The following is a 16,934-nucleotide window of genomic DNA, read 5'->3' as shown; positions in this document are numbered from 1 at the left end:
CAGCCAGACGCACACAGCTGCGCCCTGGCACGTCTGGTCCTCGGCGCCTGGGTTTGGCAACATTGATGTTCTAAAGACTGTCCCCTGACCCGTGTCTGTTCCCGCCGCAGGAGGAACAGATCAAGCCCAGTGGGAAGACATAACAGGAACGACCAAGCTTGTGTACGCCAACGAGTGTGCCAACTTCACCACCAACGTCTCCGCCAGGTGAGCCGCCCGCTGGGCCCAGGGGCCTTCCCGGGATCCTAGTATGGGGGTCCACGCGGCCCTGCAGGCCAGGCATCCTCATGCCCTCCTGGCCCCAGGCTTGAACTTTTTTTTTTTTTAAGATTTTTTATTTATTTCTCCCTCCGTACCCCATTGTCTGCTCTCTTGTGTCCATTTGCTGTGTGTTCTTCTGTGTCTGCTTACATTCTCAGCGGCACCCGGAAACTGCGTCTTTTTCTGTCGCGTCATCTTGCTGTGTCCGCTCTCCGTGTATGCGGTGCCACTCCTGGGCAGGCTGTTCTTTTTTTCACATGGGGCGGCTCTCCTTGTGGGGTGCACTCCTTGCGCGTGGGCCTCCCCTATGCAGGGGACACCCCTGCATGGCACGGCACTCCTTGCGCGCATCAGCCCTGCGCATGGGCCAGTTCCACACGGGTCAGGAGGCCCTGGTTTCGAACCTTGGACCTCCCATGTGGTAGGCGGATGCTCTATCAGTTGAACCACGTCCACTTCCCCCCAGGCTTGAACTTGAGGTTCCTCTCCCCTCTGCAGAGACCCCCCCCCCGAGCCTCGTGGCGTGTTCGAGGTGCATTGTGCGGCTCACGGGCAGCTGCTGTCTGGGTGGCAAGGAAACGCTCCCGTGGGCCTTGGGAAGAGGCTTTCCAATCCGCCCTCGCTCCGTAGGTTTTGGCTGTCGGACTGTCCCCGGACGGCCGAGGCGGTGAACTTCGCCACTCTGCTGTACAAGGAGCTCACCGCGGTGCCCTATATGGCCAAGTTTGTCATCTTTGCCAAGATGAACGACCCCCGAGAAGGGCGGCTGCGCTGCTACTGCATGACGGACGATAAAGTGGACAAGACGCTCGAGCAGCACGAGAACTTCGTCGAGGTCGCGCGGAGCAGGGACATAGAGGTACGGCTCCCGGCCCTTGGCTGCAGGCCTTCCTCACCCCTCTGCCGCTGGGACGGGGACACCCACAGGCGGTTCGCTCTGGCACCCGGGGACCCAGCGTGGTCAGGAAATCGGACCTCTGGAGGGGAGAGGATTCCTAGATCGGGAGTCCTTGGTTTCCCTCTGGAGAAGCATCAAAAAGAAGCTCTGACACCAATTCAAGGCAGCGTTATTCATAGTAGCCAAAAAGTGGAAGCAACCCAGAGGTCCAAGAGCAGATGACAAACACGGCATATGCAGACAGTAGTCTTTTTCATGCTTACAAAGGAATAAAATTCTGATGCCTGCTGCTTGAATGAAATAAGCCAGACATGAAGGGACATCTATTGTACGATTCCACTTACATAAAATAGCTAGAACACGCAGAATCACGCAGACAGTAGGTTACAGATGACCGGGGTGGGGTGGAATGGGGAGATAATGTGTGTTGGGTGCAGGATTTCTGTTTGGGCTGATGAGAAAGTTCTGGTAGTGGATGGTGGTATGGGTAACAAAAATCGTGAATGCTGCTAATTCCTGGGAACTGCCCGGCTTGGTTGAGACGGGAACATTCAAGTTGTTAATATGTTCCCACGGCTGGAAAAAAAGAGAGAAGCTGAGGAGACAATGACAGTTAAATGCAGTATGTGATCCTGGACTGGATCTAATAATGGAAGGGAAGAAGCCCAAAAAGAACATTATTGGGGCATATGAAAAAAGTTTGGATTATAGACCATAAGCTTTCTATTAGTGTTCAATTTCTTAAACTTGATAATGATACTTAAGGTGATTACATACATGAATATCCTTATTCTTTGGAAATATACATGGCAGTATTAAGTTTTCAGAGAGCATGGTGTATACCAACCACTTTGAAATTTTTAGAAAACATGGATGGAGTGACAGACACAAGACAAATGGTCAGACGGATGGATGGACGGATGGATAGATGGATAGATGGAGAGAGAGAATGATACAGCCTATGGAACAAAATGTTCAAAGTTGGTGGATCTGGGTATCTGGGTGGGGAGTATGTTGGAGTTCTCTGTAGATTTTATTTTTGCAATTATCCTGTAAGTTTGAAATTATTTACAAATTAAAAGTTTTTTAAAAAGCTTTTTTTTGACCACAGTGAGAAAAAAATGTATATCCGAGAGGAGGCAGCAGGCTGTTTGCCCTGTGGTTTGTGAGGAGACAAGCTGACATTGAAAGTGCTTCCCTTGCATAATTGTACTTAATTCTCATAACTGGGTGCTTTTATTATCTCCAGTTTACAGATGAGGAAACTGAGGCTGACAGAGATGAAGTAACTTGCTGTAGGTCACATATCCAGTAAATGATTTGTCCACGTAGTCTGACCCAGGAGCTTCTAACTGCTGTATCTGGGTTTTGGTAGCGTCCAGATGGGGCAGCAGGAGAGAGGGCTGGGCTAACGATGGAAGGGAAGGGGAACAAGATTTGAACCTTCCACTGATCCTAGTCATATTGAGAAGTATGATGTGCCAGGACCAAAACTCCAATCTCAGTCTGCGCGGAGCCTCAAAACGGGCCCCAGAGCTCCCAAAGGGCCTCTGCCTCTTGAAAAGCTGCATTTGAACTCCCCGAGGTCCAGAGAGCTTTCCTCCAGACCTTCGCCTGTGGCCTGGCGGGGAGAACATGCCGGATACTTTCTGCAAAGCTTGGTCCAGCAGAAGGAGCGCAGGCCTGGAACTCCAGAGCCTCGCTTCTAATCCCACTTGGGGCACGAACTAGGCGAGGCGCTTATTCTCTTTGGGCCTCAGTTGCCTCAACTGTGAAATGGCTTAATGATACCTTCTCAGTTGAAAGCATTGTATACACATTATGAATCGCTTTTGTAGGTGAGATTGAAATATACTGTGGTCCTCCTAGTACTTCTCATGAACGAAACATGTTTGGGTGAACATAAAAACAGATCGTTTTTTTTCCAGAAGCCATGTTCTGACATCCTAGTGGAGTTCCAGAGAACTCTGATAGCTCTTCTGATAAAATTCACAATGATGTGTGACGATTCTTGCTTATTATAAAATCTTTTAATGTTAGGAAGCATACCTTATTCATCATAACCTTGGAAATGAAACCTTTTCCAAAACCTTAACCTTAACCCTAACTCTAACCCTAACCCAACAGCGGAATTTTTTTAGGACCTATCTACCATGTGTGCCCTGTGCTGTAGAAAGAGTGTATCTTGGGAAGGTCAAGGCCAAAGCTCAAAGGCAGGTTCCTGGGCGTGTCTTTCTGACAAGCTGTACTTGCCTCCCCGCCCTACAGGTTTTGGAAGGAATGCCCCTGTTTGCAGAGCTGTCTGGGAATCTGGTGCCCGTCAAAAAAGCCACCCAGCAGCGGAGCTTCCACTTCCAGTCGTTTCGGGAGAACCGTTTGGCCATTCCTGTAAAGGTGCCGTCATCCCCTTGCTGGTCTCTTACCTGGGTCTCGGAGAACTGGGAGGCAGAAATCTCGAAGCCAGCCAGAGGCGCCCTGAATCCTCCTTTTGTGTCGCCGACTTTAGGTGAGGGACAGCAGTCGAGAACCAGGAGGTTCCCTGTCCTTCCTGCGCAAGGCGATGAAGTACGAGGACACCCAGCACATTCTCTGCCACTTGAACATCACCATGCCCCCCTGCACCAAGGTGAGTTGCCGGGCCCACCCGCCGAGGACCCTGGCCAGAGGCGGGCTGCCCGCAGGAGATCCTCAAAACAGACCCCAGGGGGAGCGCTTCCAGAGGGCCTCTGCCTCTTGAAAATCTGTTTGGATTCCTCGAGAACTTCTCCAGACTTCCACCTGTGGCTGGATGCGGAGAACGTGCCAGGCATTCTCTGCAAAGCTCTGCCCCGCTTCGAGCATGTGGCGGGAAGGACAGTGTCAGACGGGGCTGTTGGGCCCTTGAGCACTCTAGCACGTTAGGCATAGCCGGAACCTTCTACAGGCGTCCGCGCCAGCTCTCTTCCTCTGAGGCCTCTGAGATGTTCTCTGTTGCTCAAGGTTACCCAGCCATTCGGTAGCGTCTATCAAGCCTTTTTGTTTTTCGTTTACTTGCTTATCTTCCCCAGGGTGCTAGGCCCTCAAAAGAAGGGAATCCTGGTGTCCTCAGCCACTGCAAACACCCAGGGTTTTGAGCTCAGCAAAGGAGTCTTGACCAAGTATGTTCCTTTACGGATGCCTGTGAGACTGTCAGAGTCACCACCTGTACCAGGGACTGGGGATAATCATGCTTCCATAACGTCTCCATGGTTTTTCGTTATTGTTGTCATCGTTGTGTTGCCGTGGTTTTCATCATTAGCCTCCTGTGTATCCATGGCCCGATTTCTCTTTTTCTTTCTGGGAACGAGGGTGAACCCACCTCTTTTTCCAAAGAGGATCTCCTGCAGCCCAGAAAGAGCGTGTGGGTGTATGGGGGCCAGGATCAGAAACCAAGGCCTACTGCCCTGGATTTTTTTTTTTTTTTGAGCAGAAAGGAATCGACAAAGACAAACTTAGTTTTCAGTTCAAACCTGAGCTCCACCACTTATTAGCTGGGTGACCTTGGGCAAATTACTTAACCTCTCTATGCCTCAGTTTCCTCGTTGATTAAATGGGAACGATAGTGACACCGTCGTACCTACCTCCTGGGGCGGTGGTGAGCATTAAACGGGGCCTGGCGCACGCCAAGGGCTCTGTACGTTGCCCTGATTATTGCTGTTAATGACGTGTGTGAAGCTTCGTCAGCTTCCCCACCTCTTCCCACACCTGTGCTCTTTGGGTTATGCCTCCTAAGAAATGAGCTACTGTCTACCAGGACTGGGGTCATCCTTCCCACTCCCGCAGCACAAGGGCTCAGAGAAGAGAGAAGCGACCCCAACTCAAAGCACCCTTTCTTTTCCTTCTGCAGGGAAGTGCAGCCGACGATAGGAGGAGAACGATGACCCCCCTGGCCTTGAGATACAGCCTTCTCAGCGAGTCAACCCTGGGTATAAACCTCCTTGTGATGTTCTGTTCTCACTCTCCTTCCGAGGTTTTGAGTGAGGTCGTTTCGCCTCACCCTGGCAAAGGCCCTGCCATTGACATGATTTACTGAGCCATCCTGGGCACAGCATGCAGGGCTTCTGGCTTGAGTCTCTGCCTGGCCCTTACAGGTTTAGCAGTCAACCCATCAGACACACAGGCCACCAGGTGACCTGCGCCCAGCAGCTGTCACTCACTCTTGCCTCTCGATGCTGTGCCCTGCTGAAGCTTCTAAACGAAACCCAATGCTTCTCCCCAGGTTTTCTCAGTGGGACAGACGGAGCAGAAAAGAAAATGGCTATTTTAGCAGAGCATCTTGGCCTCAGCTGGGCAGGTGAGTCTCAGAATTGGAGGTGTAAAGGCTCTTTGTCTGTCTCACCTACCCCTTCCCACTCCTCCCCATAAATGAGCCCCCAAGGAAAGTGTTTCCAACCCTCTTTTCACCCATCCATTATGAATCTGACTTATGATCATCTTGAGTAGGTCTGTTGGCCAAGCAACCATGAGCACCAAAGAAAACTGGGAAGCTACCTCTCTCTGTGATTTCTGTGTGGTATTTTCCTTGTAAGGAAGACATTTTAAGAGATCTTAGGGATTAGAGTTTATCTAGTTCACCTCGTTTTAAAGATGGGAAAACAGATCCAGTTAAATAGAGTGATTTGTTCGAGTAGCTAGTTAGTGACAGAGTCCAGAAAAGTGTAGCATCAACAAAAACAAACAAAAGGTAGGTTTCCTGACCGTCCACTGCTTTCTACAGTCTGTTATACTTGAAGTCTGGCTTTGTGAAGGGAAAAGAGGGACGCAGAGGGCAAGTTTCAGGTTTTTTCCTTTATAATCTTTGGCTGTGGCTGAAGTCTACCAGAAGTCCCATCGACAATAGGGGTAGATCTTATTTGAAATGGGATGGGTGGACAAAAGAAAGTGAACGCTCAGAATGGTTTTTCCTCAGCCACAGACCCTATAACTTAATTGTCTTTCACTTTTTTGTTGTGGACTTTTCATCTGAATGGCTTCTCTTCACTCAGTCACCTCAGAATACCTGAGACAAGCTCAGAAATGTCAACACTAACCTGCTAAAAAGCGGTGTGACAGAAGCTCAGAAGTTTCAGTCTGTTCATTCTTTTTTTAATACATATAATTGCTTCTTTTTATTTTATTTTAAGATTTATTTTATTTATTTCTCCCACACACACACTTGTGTGCTCTCTGTGTCCATTTGCTGTGTGTTCTTCTGTGTCCGCTTGCATTCTTGTCATGCAACACTGGGAAACTGTTATTTTTTGTTGTTGTTGCGTCATCTTGCTGCATCAGCTCTCTCTGTGTGCAGCGCCACTCCTGGGCAGGCTGCGCTTTCTTTTCATGCAGGGCAGCTCTCCTTGCAGGTTGCACTCCTTGCACGTGGGGCTCCCCTACACGGGGGACACCCCTGGGTGGCAGGGCACTCCTTGCACGCAGCAGCACTGCGTGTGGGCAGCATGGGTCAGGAGGCCCTGGGTTTGAGCCCTGGACCCTCCATATGGTAAGCGGTCATTCTATCAGTTGAACCACAACTGCTTCCCTACTTCTTTTTATTTTTAAAGAGGTTTGAGATTACATAAATGTTACGTAAAAAAATATAAGGGATTCCCATACGCCCCACTTCCTTCCCTTCCCACACTTTCCCACTTTAACAACATCCTTCATTAGTGTGGTACATTTGTTAGACCTGGTGAACCCATATTGAAGCATTGCTACTAACCGTGGACTGCAGTTTACGTTATAGTTTACACTCTGTCCTGCGCAATTTTGTAAGTTACGACAAAATATACAATGGGCTGTATCCATCACTGCAGTGTCATGCAAGACAAATCCAGTGGCCCAAAGATGCCCCCATATTACACCTGTTCTTCCCTCTCCCATTCCTCCAAACCTCTGGTGGCCATTGCCTTTATGTCAACAATAAGAGTTCTTCCATTGCTAGAATAATAATAAGCCTATAATAGAATAATAATGTCTGCTTTGGTCCATGGTTCATTCCCCAGTCTTGAGGCTGTTCGTTCTTTAAGCCACATCTCCTGCTGCTTCTTGGTGTGGGTGCGTGCATGTGAGTGTGTATGATCCAGGCTTATTTCTGATCCTCACTATTGCTTTCTCTCCAGTTTTCCTCATCCTTGAAATTAGACTCTGATGCTAGTCTCCTTTCTAAAGCACCTGTGAGAAATAACAATAAAAATAATGGGTGGGGGGAAAAGCGAACATTCGGTGTTATTGCCTTCATTTAGATGGTAATTTGTATTTTCGTTTTAAGTGTAAATAATGCTGTCCCTGAAGAACCGTAAATACAGAAATACAGCCTTACCTAAATGCATTCCTGTTATGATCGATTCTTGGTGGAAAGCCAGGGGGACCCTGCTGCACTATGAACAGCCCTGGGGTGAAAACCAGCAGGTTCCAGAACGTTCCTCGCCGAGCTCTGGTGCTCACTTTCTCTGTGGCCCAGGATGAGTTGCTCACCTTGCCGAGTCTCAGGCTCGTCGGCTCATTTGATGGAATGAAGCTGAGAATGGGTGTTCACTCGTTCGTTCAATGGCTGTTTATTGGGCACCCAGCTTCTGGGGTTACAAAGATGTAAGCGGTTGCCCCTCGCTGGGTGTTTCTTGGTAAGAAGAAATACCGGCTCCAAAGGGAGAGCTGTTCTTTAACTCTCTGTCCCACCCCCCCAGGCGCTCCCCACCCCACAACTCCAAGCTTGTTAGCTCGAGCTCCCCCCACCCCAGGGGCAGGATCCAGAGCCCTGCTCATGCCCGGTCTTGGTCCCTCCCTTGCAGAGCTGGCCCGGGAGCTGCAGTTCAGTGTGGAAGACATCAACCGCATCCGCGTGGAAAACCCCAACTCCTTGCTGGAGCAGAGCGCAGCCCTGCTGAACCTCTGGGTCATCCGCGAAGGCAAAAGCGCAAAGAGTCAGTATCCTTCAGCGGAGGAAGTCTTCCCTTCCCCATCTGAGATGTTGACCTCTGGGAATCAGTTCAGTCTCTGCGAAGTTACTGGAGAATCTTGGCCTCCATCTCTCTCCCCTCCTTGGAATAAGATAAAAACTGGACCAGGGCCCCTAGGTCACAGCCCGCGTGTAGGGTGTGTGGCTCTGCTCTTTGGATTTCTGAACCAAACGCAACCTGTCCTCTGAGGACAGAATGTGAATGGACCAAATCCACATCTGCAAGGGTTCCCATTCCCTTAGGGTCAAACGTCCTTTTCTACAGCCTGAGAGGAAGATTTGTTTCTTTTTTGCTCCTCCCTGGCCACACCTCCATGCTCAAAAGTACCAAAAGGTGATGGAGCGTTTACATTTGCATCTCAAATCAACTGTCAGGGACCAAGAATTTCAAAAGAACCAAATCTAATATTATTCTCGCCCTCATTTTCTTGTAGTGTTCCTCTTAGATTACCAAACAAACAACAAAAACACCCCACAGACTTCCCATGCTTTCAAAGTGGCCATCGTTTAGCATTTGGGAAAAATCTGTGAAAGTGTCAAAAAAAAAAAATTCTCCAAAGAGGCAGCAGGTTTTGATTCTGACAAAAGACAGGTGCCTTCGGAAAACAAACACACCTCCTTCCTTCTCCCTTCTCCCTGGCGGCCTCCTCTTCAGAGCCCGCACAGTCGTCCCTGGCGCCCTAGAAGGGCTAGGCCTCGCGCCTCAGAGGCCTGCTCTTCCCTTCTCCCTCACAGTGGAGAGTCTGTACGAGGCCCTGAGGAACATCGACCGGAGCGAGATTCTGAACGTGCTGGAGGATTCCGGAAGGCAGAGCCGCACCCTGAGGCCGGACCGGAGGTCCCCGCGGGACTACTCCCTGTCGCCCTCCCAGATGAATGGTGAGTGTCTCCTGGGATCCAGGTGGGGGCTGGGCTGGGCCTCGTGAGGCCTCCTTGGTCCCTGGGAACCATTGGTGCCTGGCGGCGACCTCCAAGGAGAAGGCAGAGCTGCCTGAGGGAGACAGGCCCTGGAGGCCCCTCAGGCACTGTGAGGAGAGAGACTCGGGGGCCCTCGCCCTCAGCGACAAGGCTGGGGTCTCCACAGGGCCTGGCGTAGCGGGAAAGAGCTCGAGACTAGGAGGTGGCAGCCTCGAATCTTCCCCCCACACGGCTGCGACCTCTCTGGGTAGCTGTGTGGACCTAAGGAACGAGGCCACAGGATCTCTCAGGAGACAGCGACTAAGAAAGGGCTTCCGGATTCTTGCAGAAGTCTGAGGTGGATTAGCTGGTTGGTGTTAACAACAGTCCTTTCCTGGCTGTTATCTGTGAGGAAGAAGCGGTGTTCTTTCCTTTGAGCCTGGTCTCTCCTGCGCTCTCAGCCTGTCCCTTCGCCCCTCACTCTTTCTGTGTGGTCCGCCATGGCGCAGGGCTTTCAGTGTGCGCTGGCCCAAGGAGGGGAAGCCCTGAATTTGCCCCCAGCACCCACAACTGCTGGTGTTGCTTAAGGGCTGCTTTTCTTGAAGCAGCCATGGAAATAAGCAGCCACGAAGGAGCTGGGGCCCGGGTAGTCCCCGCGCCCTCCCCGGCCCTGCCTCCTGGTCCCAGCCTCAAACCAGTGGGCATAGAAACCGCCGAGCGCCCCTTCAGCCTCAGCCCACGGCGGTGGGGAAAGCGAGGCTCTGGGGCTCAGGAGGCCTGGGTTCTGGGCCCGGGCCCCCTCTTTCCTGCCGAATCCCTGAGCGCCGAGTCGTCCCCTCTCAAATCAGGAAGTTGGGTTCAGTCTCTAAGATCTCTTCCAGATCTTGGGGGGGGGGGGGAATATATATATATATATTTTCATCCCAGGAAATACGTCCTTCTGGTGCCTCATACGTCACCCTGGGCAGGGCATCATGATGCTCCTGCTCTCCAGGCTCCCAGTCTCCACGGGCTCCCTGGTGCCAAGTGCTCCTTGGCCCTGCCTCAGTGGGCCCTGTGGAGCGGATGACAGTGGAGGAGTTCTAGCGGGGCCGGGCCAGCTGGAGCCTGTGCATGTCCAGCCCCTCACTCTTTGCTCTCTCCTGTGTCCTGAGCCTCCTGAAGCACGTCATCTAGCGCCACCGGGCGCGGGGCTCATCTGCTGCCCCCTTCCCGTCACCCTTCTCTTCCGCCTCTGACCCCACCCTGCCGATTCTCTTGCGCTGCCTGTGACCACCGTGTCCACCCTCGCCCAGTGCACAAGAGCCGTCACCTACCAGCAGACGCATGCCATGAAGCCGCCTCCCCCTCTCCCCGGCAGCCCGGATCACGGCTGTGTGTGTGGGCATGTGCATGGGGCCCTCCCCGCACTGCTTCCTCTCCCGACCCGCCCAGAAGGCTCCAAGAAAGTGGTTGGCACCCGTGGGATTGCAGCTGCTTCCCCTCAGGGTGGTGGCCTGAGCAGGGCAGGGACTGCTGAAGAGGCCACCTCCCTTTCAGGGAGGGAAAAGAGCGAGGCGACGGAGGAATGCTGCAAACGGGGGGAAATCAAGTGGCAGCACACTTCTCCCTTCCTATGAAAAGTCATCCCTTGGCTGGGTTTTTTTTAAATATCCCCAGTGTTGTCTCGTTCAAGTCAAATCACCAAGTTTATGTCGAGCCCCAGTTAGGTACCGACAGGACAACGTGGCATCAGAATCACGAGGCAGTTCCAGACAGAGGCATTCAGGGAAGTCTTCCCTGGGCCACAGACCTCACTGCCCCCTCAAGCCAGGGGACTTGAGGGCTTCAAAAGAGCTATAAATAGCCCTGCACCCCGTGACCGCTTGAGCAGGGCTCTGTTTCTGGGGGTCAGCGCATTTGGCACATGTTTTTCGAGCACCGACTGCGTGCCCGGCACTGTTCTAGGCATGGGAGATAAATCAGCGCCATCTCGCTGGAGCTGGCGTTCCCCGAGGAGGGCACAACGGTGACCTACCATGGCAGGGAATGCCGTAACGTGCTAGCAGGTGGGAAGGGGTGCGGCCAAGATTAGACCTGAGTCAGGGCCATGGGAGCTCTCGGCTTTGGGAGTTGAAGAGTGTAGTGGCTGGGAGCGGCGTTTGAACAGAGCTGAGGGCATGGGCCACGTGAGTACCAGGGGAGAGAGCATTCCAGACCGAGTGCCGCCAGTGCAGTGACCTTGAGGAAGGGGCGTGCCTGGTTCGGTCACACCACGGCCAGGGCGCTGAGGGCTGGGGTAGTATAGGGAAGGGAGACAGGACAAGAGAGGAGGTCAGAGGCGCTGCAGGAGGCCAGCTCGGGTGCACTCCTCTGAGGTCACTGGCTTTTACTCAGCGTGAGACGGGAAACCATGGGAGGGTTTTGAGCGAAAGAATGACACGACCCCGCTCAAGGTGTCAAAGGACTCCTCTCCCGGCTTTGTGGATTTTAGACCGTCGCAAGGTGACGGCGCCTGTTCTCCGGCTTCTCTTCCAGGAGCCGCCTCAGTCCCTTCTGAAGCCCCTTCTCAAGCCGGGTATCCTAACTAGATGCCCATCCGCCTTTGGAGGCCCCAGAACTGGCTTCCGGGTGCTTCTCCTGCCCTCTTCTCTGTCCCAGGAGGACTCTCCCGTATGTGGGTCGCCTTCTTTTATGGAAAGAAGGAAGCGGAGGCACCGACGGTGTCAGGGCAGGAGAGAGCAGCCTCCGGTGGGTTCTGGCAGCCTCGTCGCCCGGCGCGCGCCCATGGTGCCTCGTCCTGGTGCCAGCTCGGCCCTCTGGTCTCACGCGTCGCCCCCGCTCCTCTGCTCTTCGCCTTCCTCCCCTGAGTCTCTGAGCCTTGGTAATGAAGCCTTGGGGACCGCGGGTGGTGGTGGGCTGCTCTGAACTCCTTGAGTCTGAGAAAAGCAGGTGGTGTCAAGGAAATAAAAGCCTGAGGTCTGTACCCTTCCCTTCTGGCTCCTCTTGCCACAAATACCTGGCCAGAGCTGAAGCAGAGTTAAGGCAAAAAGCTAGTTTACCTCTTCTGCGCAGGAGGGGACTACCCCGAGCCCTGGAGATCAACGCCAAGAACAAATTGTCAATAATGCAAAAAAAAAAAAACACCCCAGCCTGTTCCTGAAAATAAAACAGATTTCTCATGACAAAGGGAAAAAGGCATCTACACACATTTGTCAAGTCCTTTGGCTTAATAAACGAATCGGACGCATATGTCTACTTGGAAATAAAACGTGTATATCATTCCTATCAACTCTTAAAGACTAAAAGTAGTGAAGCACGGCTCCTGTCTGAGGCCGGGCCATCTGCCCGTCCCTCGTCCAGCTTCCTCCTGACGTTCAACAGGAAAGAACGATCATCACGCAGGAGCTGGCAGAGGTCAAGGTGATACGCTGCGTGAGGGAATGTCAAGGCTCTCCGAGGAGGAGCCACAGCCCTGTGTGTTCTTCCCTAAAGCTCCACGTGGAGTTGCCTCTTGTCTGGCTTCCCCAAAACGGACCCCCAGAGGGGAGACGTCCAGGCTCCCGTGAGTGATAAGCTGGTAACTCCTGGGGCTCATCGGTGGAACGTTCCTGAACCTCAGCCTGGGGGGCTCAGGAGAACTTCACGTCATCTGGTTACTCCCAGGAGATGCTCCTCACGTGCTCCGGCCGTGCTGAGCATCACTCCAACCTGATGGCAGCCCCCCAACAGAGGGTTAGGGCCATTTATGGCTTCACCTGTCGGGGAGCCTCTGCGAAGTGAGAGGAAATTGCCAGCCACGCCCCCTGAGGACTGTTACCAGGGGAGGGGCTCTAAGGGAAACTGAGGCAGGGAAGTCCTGGCACAGGGCCTGGAGGGTCTCTCCTCGTGGAGTAAAATGCCACCAACGTGAACGCCATGCAGGTTTTGCCGTGGAAAAGTCACAAAGGCTACCCGAGAACGAGCCTCGGGTCTCGTGTGACCAGCCAAGTTCCCTCCCCCGGTCCTCCTCGGGTGCTCCTGGGAATGCCAGGGGTGGTGGGTTCTCATTCAGCCTGTTAATGGGCCTGTTTAAGGTGCAGGTCATTTAGGACCAAGGTGGAATAACAGGCACCGGAGATACCCTCCTTGAAACAATCAAAAAGGGAGCAAAATGTTTGAAACATCAGTCTTCAAGACGTCGGACGTCAAGCACAGTGACCCATGGGATGGGAGGCAAATGAGGCAAGCCCTACGACTGTCCAGGCCTACAGTCTTGAGAGCGTTCCTAGGCCACTGCATAGACACCGGGTGGACACCCTCCGTGGAGAAGTTGCTGAGGGTCCAGGGAGACCAAGGCAGCTAGAGTTCCTGTGGGGCAAGAGAAGAGAGGCAGCAAAGAGAGAGAACTATTAAGATCTGGAGAGGGTCCCCTGCAGGTGTTCAGCCCAGCATCAGTCGGCTGTTCCCAGCAGCCAGGTTCACCACTCACAGACTTTGGAGACAGGGTATACAGAAGGGTCTGATCTCAGAAATGGGGAAGAGGGAGGCAGACTTGGCCCAGTGGTTAGGGTGTCCGTCTACCACATGGGAGGTCCGCAGTTCAAACCCCGGGCCTCCTGACCCGTGTGGAGCTGGCCCATGCGCAGTGCTGATGCGTGCAAGGAGTGCCCTGCCATGCAGGGGTGTCCCCCACGTAGGGGAGACCCACGCGCAAGGAGTGTGCCCCGTAAGGAGAGCCGCCCAGCGCGAAAGAAAGTGCAGCCTGCCCAGGAATGGCGCCGCACACATGGAGAGCTGATACAACAAGATGACCCAACGAAAAGAAGCACAGATTCCCGTGCCACTGACAAAAACAGAAGCAGACAAAGAAGATGCAGCAAATAAACACAGAGAACAGACAACTGGGGGCGGGGATGGAGAAGGGGAGAGAAATAAATAAATAAATAACTTTTAGATAAAAAAAAAAAAAGGAAATGAGGAAGAATTAACCCTAGACTGGACATCAGTCCAGTCCTGCAAAATAAGTGTTGGAAGTGAAATTTGAAAGGATCAAACTGTTTCCAAGTAACTTAATTGCATAACCAAACCAACCTCAAGAATATTTATAGGAATACAGAGATGTTTATCACCCAACAAGATAAAATTCACAGTGTCTGACATCCAATTAAAGAGTACCAGGCATATAAAGAGTCAGTAAAATGTGACCCCTAATGAGAAAAATCAATCAACTGAAACTGACCTAGAACTGACAAATATGTTAGAATCAGCAGACAAGGACGGTAAAACAGTTATTATGACTGTATTTCATGTGTTGAAAAAGTTAAGTAGATAGAAGATGCTTTTTAAAGACTCAAATTGATCTTTTAGAGATAAAAGCTAAAACATATGGGATGAAAAATACACTAGATGGGACACTGCAGAAGAAAGACCAGTGAATTGACAAGATGGCAGTAGAAGCTCTTCAAAATCAAACACAGAAAGAAAGAAAGAAAAATTTAAAGTATTACTAATCTATATAAGCAACCTGACTATACGTGAAATTATAATCCCCAAACAAAGAAGGGGCAGAAAAGTATTTGAAGAAATAATGGCTGGAATTTTTCCAAATTGAATGAAAATTATAAATACACAGATTCAAAAGGTTCAGTGAACCCTATGCACAGAAAACATAAAGGCAATTATGTCAAGGTGCATTAGAAACAATCTGGTCCAAACCAGAGGTAAGGAGAATGTCTTAAAAGCAGCCAGAGAATAAAATACTATTATGGGAAGCGGACTTGGTCCAGTGGTTAGGGCGTCCGTCTACCACGTGGGAGGTCCGCGGTTCAAACCCCGGGCCTCCTTGACCCGTGTGCAGCTGGCCCATGCGCAGTGCTGATGTGTGCAAGGAGTGCCCTGCCACACAGGGGAGTCCCCCACATAGGGGAGCCCCACACGCAAGAAGTGTGCCCCATAAGGAGAGCCGCCCAGCGCCAAAGAAAGTGCAGCCTGCCCAGGAATGGTGCTGCACACACGGAGAGCTGGCGCAGCAAGATGATGCAACAACAACAACAAAAAGAAACACAGATTCCCATGCCACTGACAACAACAGAAGCGGACAAAAAGAAGAACATGCAGCAAATGGACACAGAGAACAGACAACTGGGGCAGGGAAAGGGGAGAGAAATAAAATAAACCTTAAAAAAAAATACTGTTATGTACAAAGGAGCAAGATAAAGATAACATCAGATTTTCATTGGAAACAATACCAGCAAGAAGACAGTGGACTATCTTTAAAGTAGACCACATCTTTAAAGAACAGAAGAGCAACATCTCTAAAATAACCTTGAATTCCATACTCAACAAAATAACTTTCAAAAATGAAGGCAAGAGAAATGGCTGTGGCTCAATCAGCTGGGCTCCCGTCTACCATATTGGAGGCCCTGGGTTCAAGTCTTGGGGCCTCCTTGTGAAGGTAGTCTCGCCCACAAGCACTGCGGAGTGCTGCCCAGCCCACAGACGCCGCGGAGAGCCAGTTCAGCAAGGTGACGCAATAAAAAGGGAGACAAGCAAAAACACAGAAGAGCACGCAGTGAATGGACACAGAGTAGACAACAAGCAAGCAGCAACGTGGGGGGAAAAATAAAAATAAATACAGATACAGAAGAATGCACAGCAAGCAGACAGCACGTAAGAAGCCGCAAAGGGCAGTAGGGGAAATGCATTAAAAAAAAAAAAAAATGAAGGCAAGATAAAGACTTTTTCAGATATACAAAAGCTGAAAGAATTCATTACCAGGAGACCAATGACACAAGCAATGTTTAAAAAAACAATCCTTCAGGTGAAAGAAAAATAATACCAGACAGAAATATGGATCTACAGAAAGGAACAAACAGTGCCAGAAATGTTAACTACAGGAAAATAAATAAGATTTATTTTCATATTATTTAAATCTCTTTAAAAAATAACTGGGGACCAGATGTGGCTCAAGCAGTTGGGCACTCACCTTCCACATGGGAAGCCCCAGGTTCAGTTCCCGGTGCCTCCTAAAGAAGACAAACAAGACAGTAAGCTGATGCGAAGGGCTGGCACACCAAGCTGACGCAATGAGAGTCGCAATGAGTGATGCAACAAGAGACGCAACAAGCAGGGAGTGGATGTGGCTCAAGCATTTAGGCACCCACCTTCCACATGGGAGGTTCCAGGTTCAGTTCCCTGTGCCTCCTAAAAGAAGACAAGCAGACAGAGAGCACACAAAGAAACAGACACAGAAAGCAGACAGCGAGTGCAAATAATGGGCAGGGGGTATAAATAAATAAATTTTTTTTAAAGATATAAAGAAAAAAATGCCTCTCTTTAATAGGAATTAAAAAATAACTTTTAAACAAAAATTATAATATTGGCTTTATAATATCTGTAAAATTAGAATATATTACAATAACAGCACAAAGGTTGAGAGGAGAAATGGAAGGATCCTATAGTATTTAAGATTTTATACTATATGCCAAGTAGTATAATATCGCTTTAAGGTACACTGTGATAGGTTGAAGATGTATCCTATAAATCTGAAGCCAACACTAAAATAATAAAGAGATATAGTTCATAAGCCACCAAAAGAGATAAAACGGACTTATAAAAAATAACAATCAAAAAGAAGGCAGAAAAAGAGGGAAAAGGAAAAAAGAACAGATGGGATGATTTTTTAAAAAATAGCAAGTGATATATTTAAACCTAACCATAATAATAATCTCATTAAATGTTAATGGTGTAAACACCCAATTAAAAGGCAGAGATAGTGGGACTCAATATTAAAGTAAATCCCAATTATTTGTTGCCTACAAGAAATGCCCTCAAATATAAAGACACAAGTTCCTTAAAAGTAAAAAGATGGAGAAGGATAAACCATCCTAACACTAATTAAAGAAAACTAGAGCTCTATTAATATATGACAAAGTAGATTTATGAACAAAGAATAATACCAGAGAC

At 50.3% G+C, this 16,934-nt stretch overlaps 1 protein-coding gene across 11 annotated transcripts in view; it reads left to right on the top strand.

Annotated features, from left to right (window-relative positions):
• The window catches only part of ANK1 (ankyrin 1), a 236,103-nt gene that overhangs the window by 192,985 nt on the left and 26,184 nt on the right, over positions 1-16,934 (top strand). For all 11 annotated transcript variants that reach the window (XM_058289994.2, XM_058289996.2, XM_058289993.2 and 8 more), the window contains 8 exons: positions 111-207; positions 892-1,120; positions 3,428-3,553; positions 3,666-3,785; positions 5,025-5,103; positions 5,397-5,471; positions 7,945-8,076; positions 8,847-8,990. In XM_058289994.2, coding sequence (XP_058145977.1) covers positions 111-207; positions 892-1,120; positions 3,428-3,553; positions 3,666-3,785; positions 5,025-5,103; positions 5,397-5,471; positions 7,945-8,076; positions 8,847-8,990 — 1,002 coding nt within the window. The remainder of the gene's footprint in view (positions 1-110; positions 208-891; positions 1,121-3,427; positions 3,554-3,665; positions 3,786-5,024; positions 5,104-5,396; positions 5,472-7,944; positions 8,077-8,846; positions 8,991-16,934) is intronic.

This window comes from Dasypus novemcinctus, chromosome 29 (assembly GCF_030445035.2).
Source record: "Dasypus novemcinctus isolate mDasNov1 chromosome 29, mDasNov1.1.hap2, whole genome shotgun sequence".
NCBI lineage: Eukaryota > Metazoa > Chordata > Mammalia > Cingulata > Dasypodidae > Dasypus > Dasypus novemcinctus.
This window is presented reverse-complemented; position numbering and strand designations above follow the sequence as displayed.